Source organism: Pundamilia nyererei, unplaced genomic scaffold, assembly GCF_000239375.1.
Source record: "Pundamilia nyererei isolate P.nyererei 1_Seehausen unplaced genomic scaffold, PunNye1.0 scaffold00243, whole genome shotgun sequence".
NCBI classification, from domain to species: domain Eukaryota; kingdom Metazoa; phylum Chordata; class Actinopteri; order Cichliformes; family Cichlidae; genus Pundamilia; species Pundamilia nyererei.
Window position 1 is genome coordinate 667,333 of NW_005187644.1, and position 25,635 is coordinate 692,967.

Consider the following 25,635-nt stretch of genomic DNA (forward strand, 5'->3'; position numbering starts at 1 on the left):
AACTACTTTAAAATATAAAGCCTTTGAAACCAGATGATTCTTTTTAATGCACCCTGTATTATTATCCTTAGTAATCCCTTTACTTGGGGCTTCAGGCAATAAACGTGCCAACAATAAAGAATTTTTTGGGGAATCCTGTCCAGTAAGTCTCTAGGCTATATTTAGGTCCATTAATTATTTTTGCCTCTCTATTATTGCACAGTGGAAAACTATCAGTGTTCGGCCTCGCCAAAGCCCAAACCCCAAAGAAGAGCTTTGTAACATCCTTCAAAAAGCCTGTGGAACTATTCCTAAAGACTAAATAAATAAAGAAATAAATAACAAGAGAGTTCAGGCTGTTCTTGCTGTATTGAAGTACAAAGGTAGTCATACCAAATTTAGATTTTATCGTAAAACCGGACTTATCGTGCTTGTTGTTTTCAACAAATAGACATCCATTCGGGACTACAGAAAATTATAGAACCTATAGTGCTATTTATTGTATTACAATAATTTTAGATTTTAAAACCACCTAGAGAATCCCACCAAGTATAAATCAAGCTTTCATCACACTGCTTGTGAAACTAAACCCACCCAGCAATCTAATTATTGAGTTCTTAGCTTTTGCATCTGAACTATATAAAATCATACCATTTGTTATTCATCCTTATCAGAGAGGTTTAATTAAAGGTAAATAAATCTAAGACAACAACAGGGGGAAAAAAAGCCACGCACTTCCTCCAGGGCCAAAAAAACATGAACATGGAAAAGAATTAACTTTGTTCTTTTCAACCTCAAATTTCCTTACTTATTCCATCTAGTGTATCATGTTTTGAGCACATGTACTCTTCATTGTACAATGAAATACAGAGCAGTGCCATCTTATGTCACCTGTCAAAAGCCACATGACCACGACACACAGTAATAATATGCAATCATGTCTTATGAAAGACGGTCGATAAATAAATCATCTACAAGTAATATATATTGGCTTGGTATAAGCCAGAAAAATCAGTGCCTCCACAAACCAAGCAACAAACAGAAGGATATGCAGAATGTTGCAGGGAGTATCTAACAGGAAAATATTTGATACAGTTGGTTACACAGATATCAAACCTACTCACTCAAAGAACACAATAAGTAATGCACTCAACTGCTAGGGCCTGTATGCACACTCACCACGCAAGACTCCATTGCTGTAGAAAAAGAATGTTGAAGCGCATTTAGAATTTTCTTGAACAACATTTAGACAAGCTTGTGAAATACTGAGAGAACATAGTGTGATCAGATGAGACCAAAATTCTCTCTGAGCTCTTGTCAGCCCTTGGTATTTCTCGAGCTATTTGTTTTCCTTTCCTCTAATGTCGCTATCTGTCGCTACAGCCGTCTTCTTCTGCTTGTCCACCACTACCATGTCCCGATGGTTAGCCGTCACCAGTTTGTCTGTCTGTATCTCTTAAGTCACACATGGTCTTAGCTTGGTCATGCTCAGCCGCGCTAGGGGGAATGTCCCAGTTTGACTTGTGGACTACCAGGCCATACACAGATATTCCTGTATACTATACTGTACACAGATGTTCCTTTTTTATGGGCCAGGACTCGCGATGGAAGATGCCAGAAAGGAAGCAGTCAGATTAACCTCCAGCTGAAACTCTGCATCATTTATCCACGATATCCAGTAAATCCACGGTAGGGCTAGCCTTCTTTTGGGCCACTCCACTGAAAAAAAAATGCTGAATCGCCAGAAGTATGACCCAGACTGACTCTGGTGCAGTAAGTCAGACCAGCTGTTTAAACCTAGTTGGCCTCAGTGGCAGCTTATTTGGGTGTGAAATACAGTAAACAAATGAAAGCTGCAGGATACTTTGATTGAATGTGCTGGGCTCATTTCCTTGTTTTGCTTCATGGGGATTGGAGAACCTGAGGTAGAGTTTTGATTGTGCAACCTTTTTTATTAACAAAGAATGAACTGAAGATCTAATATGGAATCCACTCTGGTTTTTTTGTCTTCACTTTTGTGAGTGAACTCAAGCAACTCCTTATTACTGATGTTATGGACTCCTTGTGGAATGAATTTACTGGTTAATGGCATTTTGTATTGTTTTTGTGGGTGAGTGTTGAACATATTTCTTGGTGTACAGAAAATTGCATTGGGTTTGTTTTCATTCACTGTTTAGGGTGTTGTGTCTTAAATGTACAAACATCCTTTGTGTGGTTAGCATTTTAAACTGAATCCATTTTTTTTTCTGGCTGGTACCTCAGAAAAAACTTACTCGTGAGTCTCCTTGGCTAAGCAAACTTACACTATATACAGACCTATTGGTATATGTTCTCAAGTCAAGATGTACTGGATTATAGTGCAGTGGAGGTCTGTGACTTTCATTATTTATTAAGATGATTTCTAAGTCAGTACACATAAGGGCATCATCTAAGTGTGTCTTGGTGTTTGGTTGGAACCAGATTGAAAGTTTAGTGAGTTGAAAGCTTTCTCTGCTGTGTCTTTTGTCTTTCTAATGGTTTAATGTAGTGCATGCATACTTTATTCAGAAAGTATTCAAAGCACTTGTTGCACATTCATGTCATGTTAAAAACTTTCTCCAAAATGGAATAAAGTCATTTTTCACCTCCCAATTTTACGCACAGTACTCCATGATAACAACGTGAAAAATGTTTGCTTGAAATTCTTGCACAAGTATTAAAAATAAAAAACAGAAATCTAACTTGTGCATAACTAATCACAGCCCTTGCCATGACATTCAAAATTGATCTCAGGTGCATCTTATTTCATCCTGTGGAGTCGACACACTACCATTTAGTGGCATAGGACCATGGCCTCAAATTTGGAGGTGCTAGTTATCATTCCTACTGTTACAAACTTTGCTGTGAACCGCTCCAGTCCAAACTGGAGCACATGAAACCAACAGAACTACATCATCTGCAAAAAGCAAAGATTAAATTCTGAGGCCTTTTATCACCTGGCTATAGTTATCCCTCATATTCCCAAAACACCCCCCATAGGATACCCCGAAGGTTGCAGTTGAATGCTTTCTCCAACTCCACAAAACACATGTAGACTGGTTGCGTTCAATCTTCCACACCCCCTTGAATATCCTTGTGAGGATAAAGAGCTGATCCAGCGTTCCACCACCAGGACAGAAACCTCATTGTCCCTCCTGAATCCCAGGTTCAATAAATGGATGAACTTTCGTTTCCAGTACCCTGCCATAGGTCTGCCCAAAAGCTGAGGAGTGTTATCCCTCTATATTTGGAACACACACCCCCATCCCCATCTTAAAGATCGGACTGAATGCCTATCCAGGGGTGCAGCTGCAGAGGTGTGTCAGCCAAGACAACCGTGGCTTCGAGAAACTTGGGGTGAATCTCATCCACTCTAGAGGTCCTGCCACCAGAGAATTGTTCAACTACCTCAATAACCTTACCCCCAAGTCAATTGTCCGCCTCGTTCTTAACTCTGCTTCCTCTATGGAAGATGTGTCAGTGGGGTTGTGGAGGTCCTTGAACTATACTTTAGCCAAGATTCAGATTGGCAGGACCTCCGTCTTTGACTCTTCAGGGTCTGCTCTTGATGTTTCCTCCTGAGACTTGGGCCCGGCCACCAGGTCTCTCCTTCAAGCGCCCTCCTAAGACGTGGGTTCAGGGTGGGGGGCTGGTAACCTTATCCCGGGCAGGGTAAACTAGTCTGGATTTATCCGAGTCTTGATTTATTTCAAGACGTGGAGCATTTACAAATTATGGGATATGTGTCATGTATCACACATTTGCTGAATATAGTTGATAACTCATGAAATTTTTATAGTTCTTTTTTAATATGATTATTATATCAAATTGAGTTTTACTGGCATAGGGTCCATTCCTATAATATTATAGGGTTATGCTGTAGTATGAATAATGAATATTCAGTTATTTGGTCAGCAGAGAGTACCTCTGATTTCCAGATTAATGTTTTAAGCTCTCTTTTCTTTATGCCTTGTTGTTTGTAACTGCTGAACAGCAGAATTCACTCCTTGTCTTTTCAGGCTTCAAGAGCTGACCGTCTGCTCAGAGGATAACGTTGATGTTCATGACATAGAGCTCATGCAGTACATCAATGTGGACTGCTCTAAGCTGAAGAGGCTGTTACAAGGTTCGTTTCGAATGCACTTACAGGTTTACATTTGGGGCTATACTATTTGCAAACAGACTACGGAATTATTAGAAGAATAAAATTAGTTTTTTATTGAGAAATTATGAAATAGAGATGTTAAAGAAAAAATTCTGTTTGGCTTTCTTCTCTTAGAAACTGTAATGAAGTTCAGAGCTCTAAAGAAGCCTGCCCAGCTTGCAGTCATCAGCAGTTTAGAGAAGGTAATTTTTTCTCTTTGTAAAAGTGCAAAATAATTTTAAGCATGATATCAGTGAATAATGCAAATGTGACACGTCTTTTTCTTTTTTTTCAGGCATTTTGGAACTGGGTGGAGTGTTACCCAGATGAGTTCACCATGCTGTACCAGCGACCACAGTCAGATATGGCAGGTATGAAAAGAGTTAAATATAATATTAATATATAAGATGATGGAGAAGAAATAATTACACCCATATCTGGGAAGTTATTTTGTTAGAACGGTTGATATGATTGTGTATTATTACAACTGTTTTTAGTAATAGTAATAATGAAACACACACACAGACAATATCAAACAGCTATCTTGTAGCAGCTGAGCTGATTTAGTCTGTTAGAGAAAAAGCTTCCATGCCTGCTTAGTAAGTGGTACAGAGCGTGTGCAGTGGTACTGTATGCATTGGCAGTGTTTGAATATACTGATGGCACATTTGATGTACTGTAGAAATTTTCTATTCTCTCCAGCGATATATGTTTAAAATAATCAGTAAGAACAATAAAAGCTTTTGAATGGCATTCTACAAGTGACATCACTACTACTGCTGGTTCAGCTGATGGTTGAATGGAAACAGTAGCAGCAGTAAAAGATGACAGGTCCCTTTGTAAGTAGAAGTAGTTGAAGAGTAGTTCAATAGCCATCAAAAGATTCTTTTAATTTTCTAGATGTTTTTCTAATGTTCTAGAATATATAAGTAATGAAAAATATTGTCAGCTGTACGTTTTATTTCAAATTTAACATACATGATAGTGGCTTAAAAAAATTGACTGGCAATGTTCCTGGCATTAAATGTGTGTATTTATGTCTTTGTACAGAAGCTGCAGAGAAGTTGTTTGACCTGGTGGACAGTTTTGCAGAGAGTACTAAGAGGAAGGCAGCAGTGTGGCCACTGCAGATAATCCTCCTCATACTCTGTCCAGAGATTACACACACAATCTCCAAAGACACAGTGGAAGAAAGCAAGGCTAACAAGGTGTGACAGAAGAACACACAGAGATAAAACAGAGTTTGATTCCAGTCACATTTTAATTACACACACACTTTTCTGTCATTTTGTATCTGCAGAAACTTTTTCTGGACAGTTTACGGAAAGCTTTAGCAGGGCAAGGTGGAAGCAAACAGCTGATGGAGAGTGCTGCCATTGCCTGTGTCAAACTTTGTAAAGCCTCTACTTACATCAACTGGGAAGATCATTCCACCATTTTCCTCCTGGTCCAGTCCATTGTCATGGATCTCAAGGTCTGACCACTTTCTGAAAAGCATTCATCCTGTTTGTTAAATCTTAGGTTGTGTTAATACTGTTTATTATTACATAGCAAATATGTAATGAATCTTTACACATCAAAGATGAACGCACACATCGTGCCTACATACTGGACATAAGTTATCACTCAAATATGTTTCTAAATGGGTGTACATATTTTGGGAAAAATAGTTTGAGCATCGAAACCAAACTGATTTTCTGAGATTTATTGAAAGAAAGTTCAAAACTTTGCAAAAGGATCAATATACAGAATTTGTACCAGCATTGACCAAAAGGCAAAATTATAGCAGCTTCTTTATAGCCATTGTCTGGATACAGTCTTTGTCTATTCAGTGGTTGGGAGGGAAATTCTCACCATCATGTAGGCACCAGCTAGATAGTGAAGTGTGTCATGGCCTTGAGCAAAGTTTACAGTCAGTTGTTTTCCTGTCTTCATTCACTCCTTCTTTGTACAATAAAGTTATAATTACATATCAATAGTACATAGTGCAGCACGGTGGCACGGTGGTTAGCACTGTTGCCGCACAGCAAGAAGGTCCTGAGTTCAATTCCACCATCAGGCTGGGGTCTTTCTGTGTGGAGTTTGCATGTTCTCCCCGTGTTTGCGTGGGTTCCCTCCGGGTACTCCGGCTTCCTCCCACCGTCCAAAGACATGCAGCTTGAGGGGATAGGTTAATTGGAAAATCCAAATTGCCACTAGGTGTGAATGTACAAGTGAATGTGAGTGCGAATGGTTGTCTGTCCCTGTGTGTTGGCCCTGCGACAGACTGGCGACCTGTCCAGGGTGTACCCCGCCTCTCACCCTATGACAGCTGGGATAGGCTCCAGCGCCCCCGCGACCCTGAAAAGGATAAGCGGAAGCGAATGGATGGATAGTACATAGTGGTTTGATGAGGTAAAGTACATATTTTCCATCACATTTCAGTCTATTTGGTTATTTTTAATCAGACATTCTCAGCAAAAAATATCAGTAATGATACAAAGGAAAACCCTCCAAAAATATCAGATTCGCGCGTAGAGTTTAAGCGATTATGTTTTGCCAAGTCATGAGACTAGTCGCATCTATTTGCTCTCATACAGCTTTGAGTCGATGTCTAGAAGAATTAGTTAATCTTTCCTGTTTCTAATAAATGTAATTTATCCACTCTGTATTTTTGTTGTGAGACTTTAACACTTCTAGCATCCAAATAACATAAATATGTAAAATGACTTCACCTATCAAAATCTTAAATGGACAAAACCTTGATCTTAGAAAAAATGTGCAGAGCACCAGATTACTTCAAGTTTTAGTTTTTGCGGTTGCCCTTCAAAGTATTTAACAAAGTTGATCCTCTTCCTAATATTTAACTTGTTTTAAACGTGTCACTTGTCTGAGCATCCATGTAAAAGTTCAAACTGCTTGCTGCTCAGGTTACTGGCGTATGCACAGTCTTATCTGTCTGATTTTAGAGTGTGATGAATCTTCAGATTTCTTTGCTGCTCAGTGGACAGCAGGCACAGCGCCTCGTCTCCTCGCCTCATGAGTTCTCACTGTAACTCCCTCCAAGCTGAATAACGGACACATGGCATTCTTGATTTCTTCTGGCATTTAGTGGACACAGGTGCCACCAATGATGCGTTGAGAACTGTACAAAACAACATAAAATAATCAATTTTCATAGAGAATAAACAATAAAGCATGTTATTCAACATGAAAAAGACATTCACAATTTGAACTTTTACAGTTCTTAATTTAACCTTTACAAAATGTCAACACATTCTGTATTGCACATGACTAACATAAACTCGACAGATCTGTCACAAATAAACATCTTGTTTTCATACCAACACATAAAATACCCCGACTGCTGCTGACGGCAGCCACAAAAAAAGGCTTATGTAGGCATAGATGTACTACCTGCAGTTTTTATACCTGTACATGGATTGTTAGTTACACAAATCATAGAAAAATTGCAAAAAAACAAACAAACAAACCCATTTGTAAAGTAAAATTAGTTCTGCTTGTGTAGCTGTATTTGTTGTACCATCCCGCCTTTTCCTTCTCATGTGTCAATTTAGCATAATGAGGAGAGTGAAAGGAAAAGAAAGGTTGGGTACATATGTTTTGCTCTGAGTAGCCTGTAAATTGTTGTTAGGAGAGGAAGTTCGTGTTAATGCTGTGGTCTGGTTCCAGATTTTGTTTAAGTGCTGGCTCTACCACTGTCTCCACGCTATAGTTGCCTAGAGAAAGAGAATTTTTGAAGTTTTATAAACTTCACATTTACAAACAGCTGCAGTTTATGGGAGTAATCAAGCATCCAGAAATGCAGCTTTTTTGTGATGTGCAATGGATTTACCTGAATCAGTTAAAAACTTTTATTTCCATGTGACAAAATGTATCTTATATCACCCTGTGTGTTTATGTAGAGTCAGTGTAAATGGTGACTGATCTTAAGTGATTTCACTTGCTTGTTCTAATGCTACAAGCTCAGCAACTTAAGCTGAATAGCAATATGGTAACGAGCCTAATTCCAAGATGTTCTGTGCACATCCTAGTTTTTCACTGGTGTCTGGGCTGCGTTATGCCAAATCGTCCACAAAAACCTTCAGATTAAAGTTAGCCAGCAGTGCACCCTGTAGGTCAGGTCTGGGTGAACACATTCCAGAAACGGCTGCTATAAAATCATGTGGTTCATCATTTGCTGCTGTGGGGAGAAGTGATGCTGGGTTTAAAACAGTACATTTTTTCACTGTGATATTTGGCATTTTTCAATAATACAGTGTGATGCCAAAACCAAGAAGCAGCTAGTAAATATAGTTTATTCTCAGTGCGATCCGTGACACAGAATGTGGCAGATTGGCGGAGGTGGAGGTGGGCCTGCTGGTCTTGTCATTCTTTTAGTCTATCATGTCCAGTCATTCCCCTCCGATGTATCATTGGTGATGATGGAGCCTCTCGGCAGCATGTATATGACATACATATGATGTCATAGCAAAAAGTCAAACTTTATTGTTATTTCTGCTGTATGCAGTACAGTTTATAGAGAGACGAGACGACGAGGCTCCAGTCTCCAGTCTCCAGGCTCCATTCATTCCAAAAGACAAACAATGAATACATAAATACATCAATAAAATAAATAAATAAATAAAAATCTTTGTGACTTTGGAATGGGTTGGATCACTGCAATCCTTTTTAGACAGAGGGGTCTGACCATGTGGTGTGAACATGTGTCCCAGAAAGGTGAGTTTCTCTGAAGCTCACTTCGGGCTGTTCTTAGTGAGGTATTTTATAGCCCTTTAGTTTCAATCTCACAAGCCCACTTAAAAGGAGAACAGATTATTAAATCATCGACCAATCAAAAAATGTGGACCCCTCCAGAGGGATAAAACCTGACAGGTTTCTTTAAGTCCACCGTTAAAAAGTGTTGGGGCCTGGTTTAGGCCTCAACACAGCAATGTATTTGCTTGGTGAAACTGGCAATATGGTGTGGCGGTTGTTTGCAACACAAACATTTGTTGTTAGATGCTTCCTGAACACCTAATTTGCGATGTTTTACCCCTGGAACGTCAGTTTCTTTCAACTGTTTGTACTGTTGCATTTATGTTAGCCGCAGCCCCAATCGTTTTGTTCAGTCTTTGAAAGAGAAACGCGTGAAATGCCGTCGTGTAGCCTATAAAATCAGTTCAGTGAGAATTACCCTGGCTGTACACTTATCTTTTGTCAAATAGACACTGTTTTTTCTCTCTCGAACTGCTCATTAGCTCCCTTCCCATGTGCTGTTACATGTAGCAAGTTTGTTCCCATGTAATCAAAGTCAAATTTAGCTTCAAAGTCAAAAACTATACATACAGATCATACACAGGAATTTGAAATTGCTGGGCTTCCACAGCCCTCAGTGTTACACTTAAACAAACATAAAAATCTTATATATGGATGAGATTGTATATAAGGTGTGTGTGTGTTGGTGTGCAAGCTTCACCAGTTCATCAGAAGCAGGAATAACAGCAGTTTGTTTGAGTCTCCACTCACGTGCATACAGCGGTGGATCTGAGTCACATTTAACCATCTGCAACATTCTGTTCACTGGTGTTTTATTTTATGTTCCCCTGACATGATGACACTCGGTTAGTTTACATGTCAAATCTTAACCCTGCAAGTTGACAGGACAGCATGATAACAGAAATGCATGTTTGAAAGATCCAAATAAAAGATCAGTGCCTTCATATTGCAAGCATTTTACACTTGTATTAACCACCAAGTTTATTGACGGATCACTGATTGGTGGCACTGAAACGGATGAACTCAGTATTTGTTAGTAAGCGTGTTTCACACTGATGAACTATATGACTATGATTACGAGTGTAAGCTGGTTTTCATTGGCTGTCTGTGTGTGTGTTAGTAGGCAGGTCAATGCATTGTGTGTGTGTCTTATTTTCATCTTTGTTGCGATACTGAGGACAGGTCCCCTTCTCAGCCTTTGCTCCAAGTCAGTTGGCTTTTACTGTTTTTCAGGACAATCCTTAAACAATCATTATGCAGATCGGACTTTAAAGAACATCCAAAGGCATTGAAAGATATTACTTCATTCATTATTATTACATATGTTATACATATTATACGTTTTGTATATAACAGTATTTGTAACTGCTGTAACTGGTCCCTTTATTATATTTATCTATAAGGACGTTGTGATGAAGTTTGTCTTTGTAGAAATGTGCTTGTGAATGACATCAAGTGACTGTGTTTCATCAGGCTCTGCTGTTCAACCCAGCCAAACCCTTCTGGAGGGGAACGGGCAGTCAGAATGCTGATGTGGAGCTCATGATGGATTGCTTTGTGTCCTGTTTCCGCATTAACCCTCACAACAACCAGCACTTTAAGGTAGACAGGAAAAAAGTGATATTCGTTTTCTTGTATGGCATGTTAACCTTTGTTTGAAGGTGCATGACATGAGAAGTTTCCTGTAAATCTCGGGGTGCTTCCTCTTTGTCTTATAGGTCTGCCTGGCCTCGTCATCCCCTTCCACCTTTCACTTTGTCCTGGTCAACTCGTTACATAGAATAATCAACAATGTAAGTTTGCATAGGCTCATACATCAGTGGTCCTGCAACAGTTTGAAGTGTTCTGTGACTTACTTGTCATCTCTTGTCCTGTGTTTTATTTCAGTCCCACCTGGACTGGTGGCCTAAGATTGATGCAGTATACTGTCACTCTGGAGAGCTTCGCTTCATGTTCTCAGACACCCTCAACCGTGTAACCCAAGGCACTGGCACACATGCCCCCCTACGCATGACTCCGGTGAGAAGGCATAAGGATATTGTAAACTGTTTTACTTATTTAAACAAACTTGTCTGACGGTCAGAGAAAGCATGCCTCAACTAAACATGGCAAAAGACAAACTGTACTATTACAATAAAAGGTCAACTCTGCAATATAATTATACATGTATATAATTACACTTGGCTACTAGTTACAGCTATATTGTCTTTTCTCTCTCTCTGCTGCCTGCTACAGAGTCTAACATTTATTGGAAAGAAAACCACCAGCCTTAAGTTCAAAGAGAAAGCCACAGATTTGGACACTCGAAGTTACAAGTGCCTCCTCCTTGCTCTGGTTAAACTCATCCATGCCGACCCCAAACTCATGTTGCATGTGAGTCCCTCTACATTTATGTTGGACTGTCTTATCAGCTAGAAACAACTGATATTTTTCTTTGTTTAAACTGGTACAAAAATATCTTTCGACTTCAATATTTTGCAAGTATGCTCATATTTTTGTTTGTGTCGTTGTGTATCAGAATCCAGTGAAACAAGCTCCAGAGATGCAGAGCAGCACAGCAGAGCTCATCACTGGCCTTGTGCAGCTGGTGCCGCTAACCAACAGTACCCAGCTCTCACAAGAAGCCATGGAGGTCAGAGTCCAATGCTCAATGCTCGGTGCACTTCCTACAGATATTTAAAATGAAAAGCAGGAATAAAAGGGAAAAAACTCCTTTCAGTTTTACACATGTGAATGTTCACGTGACTAATAACATCCAGCTATTAGCCAGTCGGTAGGCTGAGCAGGACTTTGCTATCCCTAATACCATTCGGCTCTCTCTCTCTAAAGTCTGTTGTGTTGCTGTTAGACAGACACTTCATAGTTGTTGACTGTAGTTGGCCGTGGTGCTCTTGTTCTGCTGCGGGGATTTGCTGAGCTGCAGAACAAGGACTCCAACTACAACTCCATTCAAAGATTGTAGAGGTGGAATCCATCTGTGGGAGCAAGAATTCACTAGAGACAACTGATTATTGCTGTTGTCTCCTATTTCAATTTAAGAAAGTGTTTTATATGTTCTGTGGAAAACACAAACAAATAAAACAGGAAAAAAACAATGAAAGAGCTAGTTGAACTTATATGATCACACAGCTCAAGCTATTTATTCAGCTTAAGGCTAAAGAACAATTTCAAAAATACTTTTTTCTGAAAGTTCTGACCCAAAGTGATGATATCTCTTGAGATTTGTCTCAAATTTTACGCAGTCTCACGGTCTCTGGAATTGTGGTAAATTTCTTATGCAAGTTATTATAATAGAGATAGGAACTGATCTTTTTATTTTTGATTGTTAATCTTTACCTCTTCCTGGTTCTTTCTCTTAAGTCTGAAATCTCCTTCCTCTTGCTCTTTTGATTTCCAGGCTTTGTTAGTTCTGCACCAACCAGAGAACATAGAGCTGTGGAATCCTGATGCCCCCATAGAGACATTTTGGGACATTAGGTACAACAGTCTTATCTTTCATGAAGAAGCTAGAGATCTTAAATTTGATCATTCCCATCAAGACTCAGCAATGTCCCAAAGGGTTGTGACTCATTTTCTTGCCTTTTAGTGAATTTGTTTTTATTTCATAACACAAACAATATTACATCCATCCGCTGAATATGTTTTAGAAGATATTTTGACATTGAAGCCAGGAACTTCTTGGACATTATTATGTCTAGTCTATGCTGGGGCATAGAGTATAAAACAAAGTAGAGTCCCAATAAAAAGTTTGAGACCACTTGAAAAATTGCAAAAAAAAAAATCATATTTTGCATGGTTGAATGATAAAAAGGTTCCAAGTCGAACTTGAACATGCAACAAGAGGAAATGGGAGTGAGACAAAACATTTTTTTGAGCGTGCAAAGCTTAAACTGAAACAGCTGATCAAAGGTTTTGCAAAAATGTGGATTCATTGTCATCTTCTGTCCAGTAGTCACACTGTCATGAGGTTCTGATGGCAAAGGCAAAGAAGCTTTCCCTTTTTGAACGTGGTCAGGTTGTTGAACTGCATAAGCAGGGTCTCTCGCAACACACCATCGCTGCTGAGGTGGGACGCAGCAAAACAGTAATTTAGGATTTCTTAAATGAATCCTGATGGTTATGGAACAAAAAAGTCAAGTGGAAGACCCCCAAAAATTTCACCAGCACTGAGCGAGAGGGTCTGTCAAGACACTGGATGATCCTCAACCCAAATTAAGGCTGTTACTGGTGCTGAAGGCAGCCCCACAATCAGCAGATGGCATCTGAGACTGAAGGGCTTCAAAAACAAAAAACGTCTCCTTAAACGCCACAGAACTGACCTGTTGGACTTTGCAAGAGAGCACCAAACATGGGACATTGGAAGGTGGAAGAAAGTTTTATTCTCTGATGTGAAAATTTTTTTACTTCGATGGTCCTGATTGTTTCCAATGTTACTGGCATGACAAGCAGATCCCACCTGAGCTGTTTTCTACCCACCACAGTGGAGGGGGCAGCACAAGAGGTACAGGGTCGTCAAACGGCCGCTGGCTATGTCCAGATGTTGCAGAGAACATCCCTCATGATTGAGGGCCCAGGTCTGTGTGGTAACAACTACAGTACACAATGCCCACAGGACAAGGGACTTCTTCCAGGACAATACCATCACTCTTTTGGACCATCCTGCATGTTCCCCCAATCTACAATGCAACTGAGAACCTTTGGGGATAGCTGGCAAGGGAAGTTTACAAAAATGGACAACAGTTCCAGACAGTAGATTCCCTTCGTGCACCCGTCTTCACCACTTGGAGAAATGTTCCCACCTACCTCATGTAAATGTTTGCATCAAGGATTCCTGCAACAAAATTTGCAGTGATCAACAATAACGGTGGAGCTATTCATTACCGAGTTCATGTTTAGAATTTTGATTTCTGATTTGGGGGGTCTACAGGGTTTTTTAGAGGTGTGGTCCTAAACCTTTCATCAGCTTGTAAAACGGCCTGTTTCAGTTGAAGTCTTGTTTGCAATAAATTGCATGCTCCAAAAAATGCTTTGTCTCACTCCCATTTCTTCTTGTTGGATTTTGAAGCTCTACTTGGAATCTTGTTCAGATCCAACCATGCAACAAATGATTTTTTTGCTATTTTTCAAGAGGTCTAAAACTTTTGATTGGGACTCTATAGCCCCTTTTAATCTTTTTAGAACTGGTGAATTAAGTCAGGACAGCTTAAATGAAAATATTACAGGTAATGAGATATGATGATGATCCGTCACAGTATGACCCTAAATGCATTGAGTGGCTTTCATGTGATTAGATGATTAGATATTTGTGCTAATAAGCAGTTCAGCAGGTGTAACTAATAAATTGAGTGTACACAAGTAGGTTGGACTCAGTATGTTCGTTGGAACTTTTCCTCAAAAATGACCATGTAGTACTTATTTATATATGAAGTCGACAGTTTCAGATACTGTTAATGGAATTAATGGAAAATAATGGAAAGATGTGCATTTCTGAAAAGTGCTTTTATGTTGTTATAGTGTAAAGAAAGCAGCACATACTCAGTTGATGTTATAAACATTGAAATTTACAGGACCGCTTGTTTATGTTCTTCTTTTCAGTTCACAGGTGCTCTTCCTAATTTGCCGCAAACTCATCGGTCAGCTAATTGTTAATGGGACAGAGGTTCTGAAATGGCTGAGGGAGATTCTCATCTGCAGGAACAAGTTTTTGCTCAAAAACAAGGTGCAGCCCCATTTATTTACGCACATTACTCTGGTGTATGCCCCAGTGATCAGTCTAGTCCTTGCGAGATGTGTTTCATTGGCTTAGAACCAGGAAGGGTGATGATGTGATGTCCCACAAGGTGGGTATAACCAGGATGTTACTTGCTATTTTCAGGAGTGTGCCACCATGGGTGGTGGCATCCCCATCTGTCGGCAGGCACAGACAAAGCTAGAGGTGTCCCTCTACATGTTCTTGTGGAGCCCAGACACCGAAGCTGTTCTGGTGGCCATGTCTTGTTTTCGCCACCTGTGTGAGGAAGCTGATATCCGCAGTGCTGCTGACGAGGTGCCCGTTCAGACAATCCTGCCCAACTATATGACTTTCAGTGAACTGGCATCTGTCAGCAACATGATGGGAACGGGTAAGTATGTTGCCTGTACCTTAGCTAGAAGTAATCCTCCAGTTTGGCTTCATGCCATCTAATGAATCTTTTCACATGAATAAATTGTAAATGATTTTGCTTTGATGCACAAAACAAACAAAAAAATAAACGGAAAACACGTTTTGATGCATGCTCAATCAAGCAAAATACAAAGTGTGTCCTCAGCAGCCAGTGTGTGTCAGACAATTCACTCAAGCCGAGAAAAGCATCCAAATAGGATTCACATAAATATTAAACCAAAAAGTTTCATATTTAGAATCATCATTTGATTTTGAGTTCAGTTCTTATGTAATTTGGCATACCTTTTTAGTCCTACCACTTCATCTATCCTCCACTTGTTCAGTTTCTTTACATTTTTGTAAGAACAATCTGCACACATTCTAATTTTTAATCTCTGTGAGAATCACCTTTGTAATGTGAAAATTCAATTTTTGTAGTTAGCAAACTGTGTTATCTTTGCTATTTTTAAATGAAGAACAAATTTTATGACAGGCTGCAAGTAGTAAAGTGCCTAAAGATAATAGAAAAATGTTTTTTGCTAAGTTGTCTGCTGAGTTATGTGGCTTTTTTCATCCTTGGTTGTTCTATGCGTCAGTGTTATATGGCTTAACAAACAAAAAGAAAACAAACAACAAAAGAAAAACATTCCAGTGAAAACACTCAGATATAAGTGGACTGAAATCAGCAAAAAAGCAGTCAGTGTCTAAAGAAAGACCTTACAAAATCCTGGAGAACTATTGCTGAGGACCACTCAAAAGAACCCTCTTATTTCTTGGAAGTAAAATATCAAGAAATGAGATTGATGCAAGACTCTTGCACAGTACTGTATCGCAATATGACATCATTTATCAAAAACTAAGCCAAAATGCAAAAGCAGGGTCTAAACAATAGGCACACACTGTGATTTAGTAGTTTTTTAGATCCTGCTTTACTAGGAATATCTAGATGTCATTGTTTTCTGTTTATATTATCTGTAGATCCCAAAATAGAAGTCTTTAAATGAAGGCTTTGTTCTTAATTCCATAGGCCGCTCCACCTTGCAGAAGAGGGTGATGGCTTTGTTGAGGAGGATAGAGCATCCTACGCCAGGAAATATTGAAGTAACATTCAATTTACATTCATTTTCAGGGCTACTGATGTGCTTCCCTGGTGACTTCTTGGTTGATTTATACAATATCTTCAGATCTCAAATTTACAATTTGTTAATGTTGTAGGCTTGGGAGGACACATACGCTAAATGGGACCAGGCCACCAAACAGATTCTCAACTTTCCCAAAAACAAGGCAGATGATGGACAGGTAAGGTATAGGGAAATGTGAAGTTACCGTCTCTATGTATCACATCTTTGCTGGGAGTACCAGACTTAGTTTTACCTGAAAGCACAAAATACTAAGATAAAATATAAGAGCACTGCTAGTGAGGCAGTAGCAGAGGACACCAGTTTTTAGCAGGTATGGATTATTTACCAGCTCTGAATTCTACCTGATTGCAAGTCCACTATTGTGTTATATTCAGTCATCTTTACAAGCTTATTTATTTTGGAAACGGAATTATAATCCTAAACATTACAATCATTAAAACAGTCTCAAAGAATTCTGATTAGTCAAACTAAGATTTGGTGACCTGTTTGTTGCTGTTGATGTGAATTTTTGTTTTGAGACAATGCAATATGAACAGAGATATTACTGAATGCAGACTTGTAACAAATAGCTTACCTGGTGTTGTGCCACTGGGCCTCAGTGTCTTTGTATCCCCCTGCAGCAGGAGTGGATCAACATGACAGGATTTCTGTGTGCTCTGGGCGGTGTGTGCCTCCAGCAGCGCAGCACCCCTGGCCCACCCACATACAGTCCACCTATGGGTTCCATGACCGAGCGTAAACACTCCATGATCTCTATGGGCCCTTGTGAGGTGTCCAACCTCATGACCTCCTCTTGCTCTTCGGCCTCGAGTGAGACACCTGTGAGCCGCTTCCTGGACCGGCTGCTGGCTCTGCTGGTTTGTGGCCACGACAGGGTGGGCCTCCATGTTCGCACCAATGTTAAGGATCTCCTTGGATTGGAGCTCAGTCCAGCTCTGTATCCCATGCTGTTCAACAAGCTCAAGAACAGCATTGGCAAGTTCTTTGACACTCAGGGTCCGGTGAGTTCGTATTAAAGAGAAATAAATGTTAAAAATTAGCCATTTTCTTAGGAAGTAAAAATGTGTCAAATAGTGGAGAAAAATGAGAAATGTAATAGGCCCTTGTTTTAATAGCAGTCGTTTTTTTAATTGAGCTTTAGAAAGCCTCCTGTATAACCTCATCCAATTTTCAAAAATCTTTATGCCATCCAGTGACACGAGGACGTAGCATAATTTGTTATTCAGGACCTTCTTTTTCAATTTTAGGACAGAAGCAGTAAAAGCCTATGAAATCACCTCAGTACACATAAACTGTATTGTTGGAAAATTGTGGATAAAGTTTTAAAAGTAAAAACAACTACAGATACAGCCACTTAAAACTGCCGCCTCATCAGTGACAGCACCACGATGGGTGCCTGTTGGAATCCTGACCGATTGCTGGCTAATGTTGAGCCTTGTTATTAAATATGTATATTAATATGTTTGCAGCCAAAAAATTACAGGTTGTGCACGAACAGGTCAGACAGAAAGTGATGCTTGCATTCTGTGATTATTGCTGACTTGTGTTTCTGAACATGACAGCGTAAAATTATTATTGTAGGGTCTTGTATGTTTTGTTATATAAACTACAAAATCGAAACTTAAACTAATTCAGATTGTGCAACAATATGTATGTGTGTGTTTCAGCCAGAAATATGTGGATGATTAATAAAACACTGCTGTAGGAGTGAACCACAAAGCTCTGGCACTGTGCGTAAAACCATTGGTAATTCTCACCATTTACACTTTCCAAATAAATTACGTCATAGCGGTAACGATCACAGTCCTGCCTGCTTACTCAAGGTGTCTGCCACTAATCTTAGTAAATCGCATTTGTGATTTGCAATATAATACTCTGGTTCAAAAATTTTGCGCTGTGAAAGGGACACTCCAAGTCCAACGACTGATACATGTCCTGCAAAGTATCCAACCTGTAGTATTTATGCAGGTCTGGATCTTTGAGAAAGCTTGTGTGCAAGAATACTATTATTATTTAGTTATAGGTGGAAAATATGCATGTGCTAACAGGTCGCAAAGAATCGCGTTGTTAGCGTTCAACCTGGTCTTAATGAGCGACTATACAAATGTAAGAATTAGAAGAAATTTAAAGAATAAATCAAAGTATTTAGTTTCAACCTTACACGGAAAAGTGAAGAATGTACTCATATTTCAAACAGAGGTCTGAAGAAGTATCAGCCCAGCAAACAATAGGCTGGGATCTTTGAGGAAGCTTGTGTGCAAGAATATTATTTTTTGTATTCAATTTTCCTTTAAATTGTAACTATTTTATTAGATTAGCTTGAATTGGATGAATGAAAAACTGTTAACTGAAAATAGTTTGGGGGATTTGTAGTATGAAATGTCTGAATGCTGAAAATGAAGTTTTATCAATTTCTTTTAGATTTTAATCGGTGAAGAGGTTTACAGCAAAAGCTATCAAAATTCCATTAAATTCAGTTTTATAGCATGAAATCAAAACACTTGCCTTAATAACATAAAGGCCCTACAATAATACTGAGAAAACCATCTATGACTAACTATCCAAAGTGTGTGGGTTTTTTCTTTTTTCTTTCCCCTAACAAAGCGACATCCCTTGGTGCCACTATGCAATTGAGTGAAAGGGACGTGTTTATAGCGGAAAGTATACGCCCCAAGGACGAAAGGGAGACTCTCAGCGACTGACTTTCAGCTGACAGTTGACTGTCGGCTCATCTCTGGCTGAAAGCAGCAGTTTTGAGTGGCTGTATCTGTAATTTGCAGAAAAATCTTCTTTATCAGTCTTAAATGGATTAATATTACTTTTTAATTATATATATTCATAATATTTAAAAGAATCATCATTACCTTGCTTGAGGAGAGTTTAACATGGTTAACTGTCAGTAACGCTGGAGTTTTGGTTAAATGGCTGGTTTTGGCCCAAAAAAATCCCCAAATTTTCTTCTGGCAAGGACTCAAAAACAAATCTGGATTAAATTGTCAGATTTTTCTTAAACAATTCTTTGTTTTGGTTCATCACACTGCAGCTTTGATAAAATTCAGTCCTTTATCAAAAGTCACCAAGTGTGTTTGTTGTTTTGTTTCTTTAACACTGTGTACAGTAACAATGTTACTGACATTTACTTTATGGCTTTCCGTTTTTTCAGGTTCCCATCAACGACACTAACACACAGTTTGTGGAGCAGACCATAGCCATCATGAAGAACCTGTTAGATAACCACTCAGAGGGCAGCTCTGAACACCTGGGACAAGCCAGCATTGAGACCATGATGCTCAACCTAGTAAGGTAATCACAGCAAAATATGAAATTAAAACATTGTGCGGTGATGGAAATTACAAAGCATAAAACACCACAACAAACTAAATCTAAATTGATGTTCTTTTTGGCATTAAAAATGTGAAAACAAATGTCATAACATCTGGACATAGTTGTTCCTTTTAGCAGAATAACTTCTAGTAGAGTTTCTTCATCATTTGGCAGAATGGTCCAGCCTTCTCTCATGGATCATTCCATCTCACAGTGGCATGTAGAACATTTTCTGCTTAACCATCTCCACTTTGCATTAAAAGAGTATGGTCAACAGTTTGAACATATTTAATAGAGGTGGGAATCACCAGACACCCCACGATACGATATGATCACAGTACTTAACTCGCGATGTGATATATTCTGATTTATCACATTTTTTCTACTGCAGATTCTGCCCATAAAGGTAAACTTTATCAATATTCATTTTATCTAATAACAAAGTCCTCAGGCTTCTTCAGTCTCCAGTAACTGAACAAGTCACTTGCATGAGTGATGAAACGTTTCTCTCACTGAAAACGCCATGTCCAGATGAACACAATCAACTTTTGGAGACTGTATGTTTGATTAAATTATAAATTCTTTAATATTTTGTGTACCTGTCCAGGACCTGCAGATGAGAATTAAATACTAGCAAAATCTAGGATAAGGCACCTTTTTACCTCATAAACTAAATGGGTGAATGTGGTTTACAGGTACAGCCACTCATGTTTGCTGCTAACAGCCAAATGTCAACCGGTTGTCAGCTGAGCGGACAACCGGTCCCTCCTTCTCCTGGGACATATCTACTTTCCACTATAAACACACCCCTTTGACTTGAATTATTACCTGTAAAAGATTTTATGAGAAATCTTGTAGTCACCAAAACTGTTCCCATATTGGGGGGTTGCTGCTTGCCTGTAGAAGGAAGGCTTTTATTTCACGATCATTAATAAGTGATGATTGTTTCAATGAAATACAGATAAAGCACAGCAGCTGAACAACAAGCATTAAAATGTAAAAAGCTTAACTCCCTTATTTTAATGTCATAAAATTCAGGAAAATTCAAAGAAGAAGATTGTTTGTATCACAGTGTTCTGTCAGTACTTTTTGTCAGTGATTTCTGCAGGACTACTATGTGCGTCTGTTAAAATCACAGTTGGACATAGAGAGGATATTTGGGCTGGGGTTTGGAATTCATTGGCCTTTGGTGGGAGGGGTCAGAGAGCTGTTTGAATAATCGCCTAATGTGTTACAAGTAGTGATTTATCAGAGATGTACAGAGCAGAAGGGTTTAAAACAAAAAACGCAGTTACACCAGCCAATTTACTGCATTTTAAAATTATGCAATCCATACATTATTAGTAAAACTACTATTTTGTGCCCCTCTCCTACAGAATCTTTTTACTGACCCTATTAATCACCCCAATTGTTTAGAACAAAGTGCCACAAATTTCTGGCAGAAAAACGCAGGCACATACACACATTTTGAGTGCTCTATGGCAGCTTGTTTAAATTGCATTAATTGCTGGGTGTTGCACAATCCAGCAAGTGCTTAATTCACATTTCAGTTTTGATTTTGACCATAGACAGCAAGCATCACTGTCTGTCTTCTGTCTTGCGTGTTTGGTATGCACAACCTCTTTTTTATTTGGTGCAAGCAAACATTTATGTTGGTATTTTATAGAAAGGCTTAAAGTAATGGTTCTGTTATAAGTATTTAAAAGGTAAATGAATGCACACTCCTCCCCCTGCTGGATATGCAAGACATTACAACTGGTTTTCCTAAATGCCGCTTATGGGTGTTCCTACTCATGGTTGCATGGTCCATGTCACAGGCAAGATATATCATTACTGCTAAGAATCGGCTAAGCATCCATCATCGTCCTGTTAGGGACCAGGTGGCCATTTTAAGTGGCTGTATATACTGTGAGGGGCGAGTAAGACTAGAAGGAAAAACTATATAAATCCAGTACATTTAACCCTTTTAGGGTTTTCCATCAGAGTATGTCGACTTTATCAATAGGTGCTGTTTTAAACAGGATCAAATGTTTGCTTATCCAAATGTGTTTAAAAAGTGAATAATGTCAGTGAGAGAGATTTGTTTTTTCAAAGTGAATGGAATTATGATTTTATTTGTCTCTGAAGCTTTTGGAAACTAATGAAAATCACAGAATATGCTCTGAGCTACACAGAACTGTGCTCTATCCCTTAGGTATGTGCGTATTTTGGGTAATGTAGTCCATGCGATCCAGATCAAAACCAAGCTGTGCCAGCTGGTCGAGGTGATGATGGAGAGACGAGATGACCTGTCCTTCTGCCAGGAGATGAAGTTCAGGTCAGTAGAACCAGCTACCAGTTAGGACACTGTTTGCTTGCACATCACTGAGGAAAAACACATCTTCTACTTTTTATACCAGCTGCTTGCACTTACTGACTTAATGCATTTTAACTGAAGAACACATCCTATTCACTTAGATTTTCTTCTTCCACTTATTCGATTCAGAGTTGGATGGGGGGGGTTGAAGCTTTTCCCAGCTGTCACAGGGCAAAAGGCAGGGTACACTCTGGACAGGTCCCCAGGTATCACTGAGAGACAGACATTGACGCTTACTTTGACACGTTTGGCCAATTTAGACTCGCAAATTAACATAACCCTTTGAATATCTTCTGACTGTTTGGGGAAGCTAGACTACCCGAGAGAAGATGCAGACTTCACACAGAAAGGTCCCAGGTGGCCAATGGGTTTGAAACAAGCACCGTCCATCACCAAGCTGCGACGCAATAGTGCAGCCCGCTGCCCCTCCGCTTGTTATTTACATAGAAATGTATTGCCCCTTTGGACATAATGGAATTTTTCACTCATGGTGTTTTGTAGGAACAAGATGGTGGAATATCTGACAGACTGGGTAATGGGAACCTCCAACCAAGCTGCTGATGATGACATCAAGTGCCTGACAAGGTGCATCTCTGTTAAATATATGCTATAAAACCATTGTATTGTCAGGAAATGATGAACTCCCTTCTCATTGTTTTCATATTTGTCTGTGTGTCTGTTTGTGTGCATGCATGCATGTGTAATGTGCGATGCTAAGGGACCTGGACCAAGCCAGTATGGAGGCTGTAGTATCACTGTTAGCTGGTCTTCCTTTGCAGCCAGAGGAGGGAGATGGAGTAGAGCTGATGGAGGCCAAATCTCAGCTCTTCTTGAAGTAAGAACACATCAACATTTTACCTTTTCTGTGGCATAAAAGACAGTACTTGATCATTAATTCATCTCAACAGTAGCTCACAATCATCAGAAATTTTATGTTTGAATGCTGATGCTCTCACAGCCACTAGTACTATGTACAGCCTCGCTCTGCAATAAGTGCAATGCATCATGGCCAAAGACAGAGGAAGAGGAAATTGATTAGGGGCAATGTTTAAGGATGTGAGATGGTGTTTTAGAGATGAAGAGAGTGTCAGACAGGATCATGTATGTCAGGCTGGACACTCAGGGGAAGGAGAAAAGGACTTGTATCAGTTGGCTAGCCAAAGAGATTGAGCGGGAAAGGACGTACACCCTGTTATGCCAGGCAGACACTGTGCGATTTTTTGGCCCATTTTGAGCCGATTTTTGAGTCGTGCGACCGTTTTGGCGATTGGCCGGATTTTGGCCTTCATCGTGCATCGTGTAGTATACGTGGAGTAACGAGAAGCTATTAACACCTCACGACCAGCTCCCGATCATCAATCGCTTGGTCGTGAGGGTGTCACCGCAGTTTCTCACACTGCGCACGCGCAAACACAAATGTCAGGGAAAAAGACGGCGCAGCACGACAGTGCAGAGTGTGATCTGGACACAAGCGATGGAGGCACAACTTGTAGAACTTTGGAAAGCTCATCCGAGCCTTTTCGATGTGGCCTCACAAAATGATCACGACCACAACAACCGTGAAAATAGTTGGATCGACACTGCTGCTCAATCACAGCTGCCTGATCAATGTTTTTAGCAATTTAGCAAAGTTGATGGTGGTGGTGTGTCTGTGTGAGTGAAAGCCAGAGGGAGAGCAAGCTACATTATTTCTGTTATAACCTTCGTTTTATGGACGCACAGTGTGAGCACTCAGGTCGCATCAGAGCATCAGGCCGTATAGTGTGAGACCTGCATCGTTCGCAGGTCATCGCACAGTGTCTGCCCAGCATTAAGGTGATTAGAGATTGAGATGGAAACGTACTAACAAATGAAGAGAGTGCGCTGAGAAAGTGAGAGAAGTAATTTATGAATGGAAAAATGAGACCGATTAGTAGGGCTGGGCCATATCATACCATTTTTTGGTAGAGCATGCAAGTGGGCTGTCGTTATTACTAAACCGATTTTATGTGCTACACGGCGCTCAAAAATCTGTCAAAAAATGTTTTAGTACGACTTTGCTAAGCTACGAAGCCGCACCGCTTCATGGATTGTCGGAGCGTTACGGCTAACGTAGTCAGGAGCCTCGCGGAGTGATACGTATTGTGCTTCAACAGAATATTACCGTATTGTGTGTGTATAACCTCTTTTTAAGTCTGAGCAAAGCTGCTTAGAGAGACTGGGATCAGAGGACAGGCGCAACGGCAGGCTAATGGAGAACTAGCTAACACTGCTGAGAGGACCAGTCACTGGCTATGGTTAAAAAGGGCTGACATCACTTGGGCAGCTAAGGCAGTCAGCTAACCACGATACACATGCCCACGATTGATCGACCCGTGATGGGCCTGCCTCAACAGGGGTCGTCAAAAGGGTAAAACTTAACATTAGAGGTTTTGCTGGTTGACTGATAAGGCTGTCTTAGGGCCTCCTGGGGATTATGCAGTTAACATCATTGTTACGTCCCCACGATGAAGGTCTAGGGGTGTGTGGGGGGACTGGTAACATATGGGCCCGGAACAGAATGAAAGGAGAACAGACAGAGGTGTCTAGTAAATAAAATAGTTTTTATTATAGATAAACTTAACATAAAGAGCCGACAACGCCATTTTACCAATAACACTTGGAAAAAGAAAAAGGTCGCAACAACAAAGAACAGAACAACCAAACAAAAAACTCCACAGCACGAGGAGGCACTTCCAGGGGCCCACAAGCCCACACGACTCACATGTAGCAGCTACACTGCTTCCACAACTCCCCACTATAGGATCTCTCCCGACACCTTCGACACACAATGTGGGAACACCAGAGGAAAAACCACCCTCCTACATCCAGATCATCCCCAGCTTATATGACCTCAGAGAGGTGATTGCTGACTGGGCCCAGGTGGTAACTGAGGCTAATGAGTAGGGCTGGGTATCGTCACTGATTTCTAGAATCGATTCAATTCCGATTCACAAGGTCCCGAATCGAATCGAATCGATTCGATCCACGATTCGATTCAATTCCATTCGATTTAAATCTGGGAAATTTTGACAGTCAGAAATATTATAATTCAGATCAGTACATTTACATATTTTTGTATCAATAAAAAGGAAGCTGACACACGCAAGACTTTATCAAAGGTGTGAGCGTCACAGCAGAGGCCTTTGTGTAAAAGTAGCTGAAGATAAAACACAGAAAAACATGAAGGTGATTTTCCTGGCCTGGGATTTTATAAAAAATATTCTGCAGTACATAAAAAACGAAAGACAACCATTAATCAACATATGAACATTACCTCTGAAGTTACAGCGGTTTTAGTAGAGATTTAGCGTTTTGCATTTTGCATAATTTTAAAAAGTTTAAATTTGTTCAGTATTGAAGAGCAGAAATTAGGTTTTCTTTTCGGAAGAATGTAAAAGGGAAAAAAAACAGCGGCCGACAGCGCTGTAAACAACGGTAGACTTGTGCGTAACAAGCAAGCGAATAATGAAGAAAGGGAAACTGTTCTTGAAGTACAGAGAGAGAGCTGTGCATCGCCGTGGAAGCAAAACAGCAAAAGTCAGAGTGAATTCATGACGATGTTTATGTGAAGCGTAGTTTGGATCTTCTTTTGCTGCTGGTTCGGTCAATATTGTTTGGAGAGAGATCAAACTAACAGCTTTAGAATCGGCATATAAAGGGCGTGAACACAAAGCGCGGACCCGCCGACAGATCAGAATCAGCGAGCTGTCGGCTTTCAGCCCCGACTGTGAGAAAGGCGACATCTAACTGA

At 39.9% G+C, this 25,635-nt stretch overlaps 1 protein-coding gene across 1 annotated transcript in view; it reads left to right on the forward strand.

The window, feature by feature from the left end:
- nf1a (neurofibromin 1a) overlaps positions 1-25,635 on the forward strand; it is a 133,727-nt gene that overhangs the window by 27,754 nt on the left and 80,338 nt on the right. The window contains exons 5-24 of the mRNA XM_013914980.1: positions 4,017-4,123; positions 4,277-4,344; positions 4,437-4,512; positions 5,192-5,349; positions 5,442-5,615; positions 10,373-10,501; positions 10,618-10,692; positions 10,787-10,918; positions 11,135-11,272; positions 11,418-11,531; positions 12,297-12,376; positions 14,495-14,618; positions 14,775-15,021; positions 16,069-16,142; positions 16,257-16,340; positions 16,804-17,184; positions 19,347-19,486; positions 21,702-21,824; positions 22,365-22,448; positions 22,582-22,698. Coding sequence (XP_013770434.1) covers positions 4,017-4,123; positions 4,277-4,344; positions 4,437-4,512; positions 5,192-5,349; positions 5,442-5,615; positions 10,373-10,501; positions 10,618-10,692; positions 10,787-10,918; positions 11,135-11,272; positions 11,418-11,531; positions 12,297-12,376; positions 14,495-14,618; positions 14,775-15,021; positions 16,069-16,142; positions 16,257-16,340; positions 16,804-17,184; positions 19,347-19,486; positions 21,702-21,824; positions 22,365-22,448; positions 22,582-22,698 — 2,625 coding nt within the window. The remainder of the gene's footprint in view (positions 1-4,016; positions 4,124-4,276; positions 4,345-4,436; positions 4,513-5,191; positions 5,350-5,441; positions 5,616-10,372; positions 10,502-10,617; positions 10,693-10,786; positions 10,919-11,134; positions 11,273-11,417; positions 11,532-12,296; positions 12,377-14,494; positions 14,619-14,774; positions 15,022-16,068; positions 16,143-16,256; positions 16,341-16,803; positions 17,185-19,346; positions 19,487-21,701; positions 21,825-22,364; positions 22,449-22,581; positions 22,699-25,635) is intronic.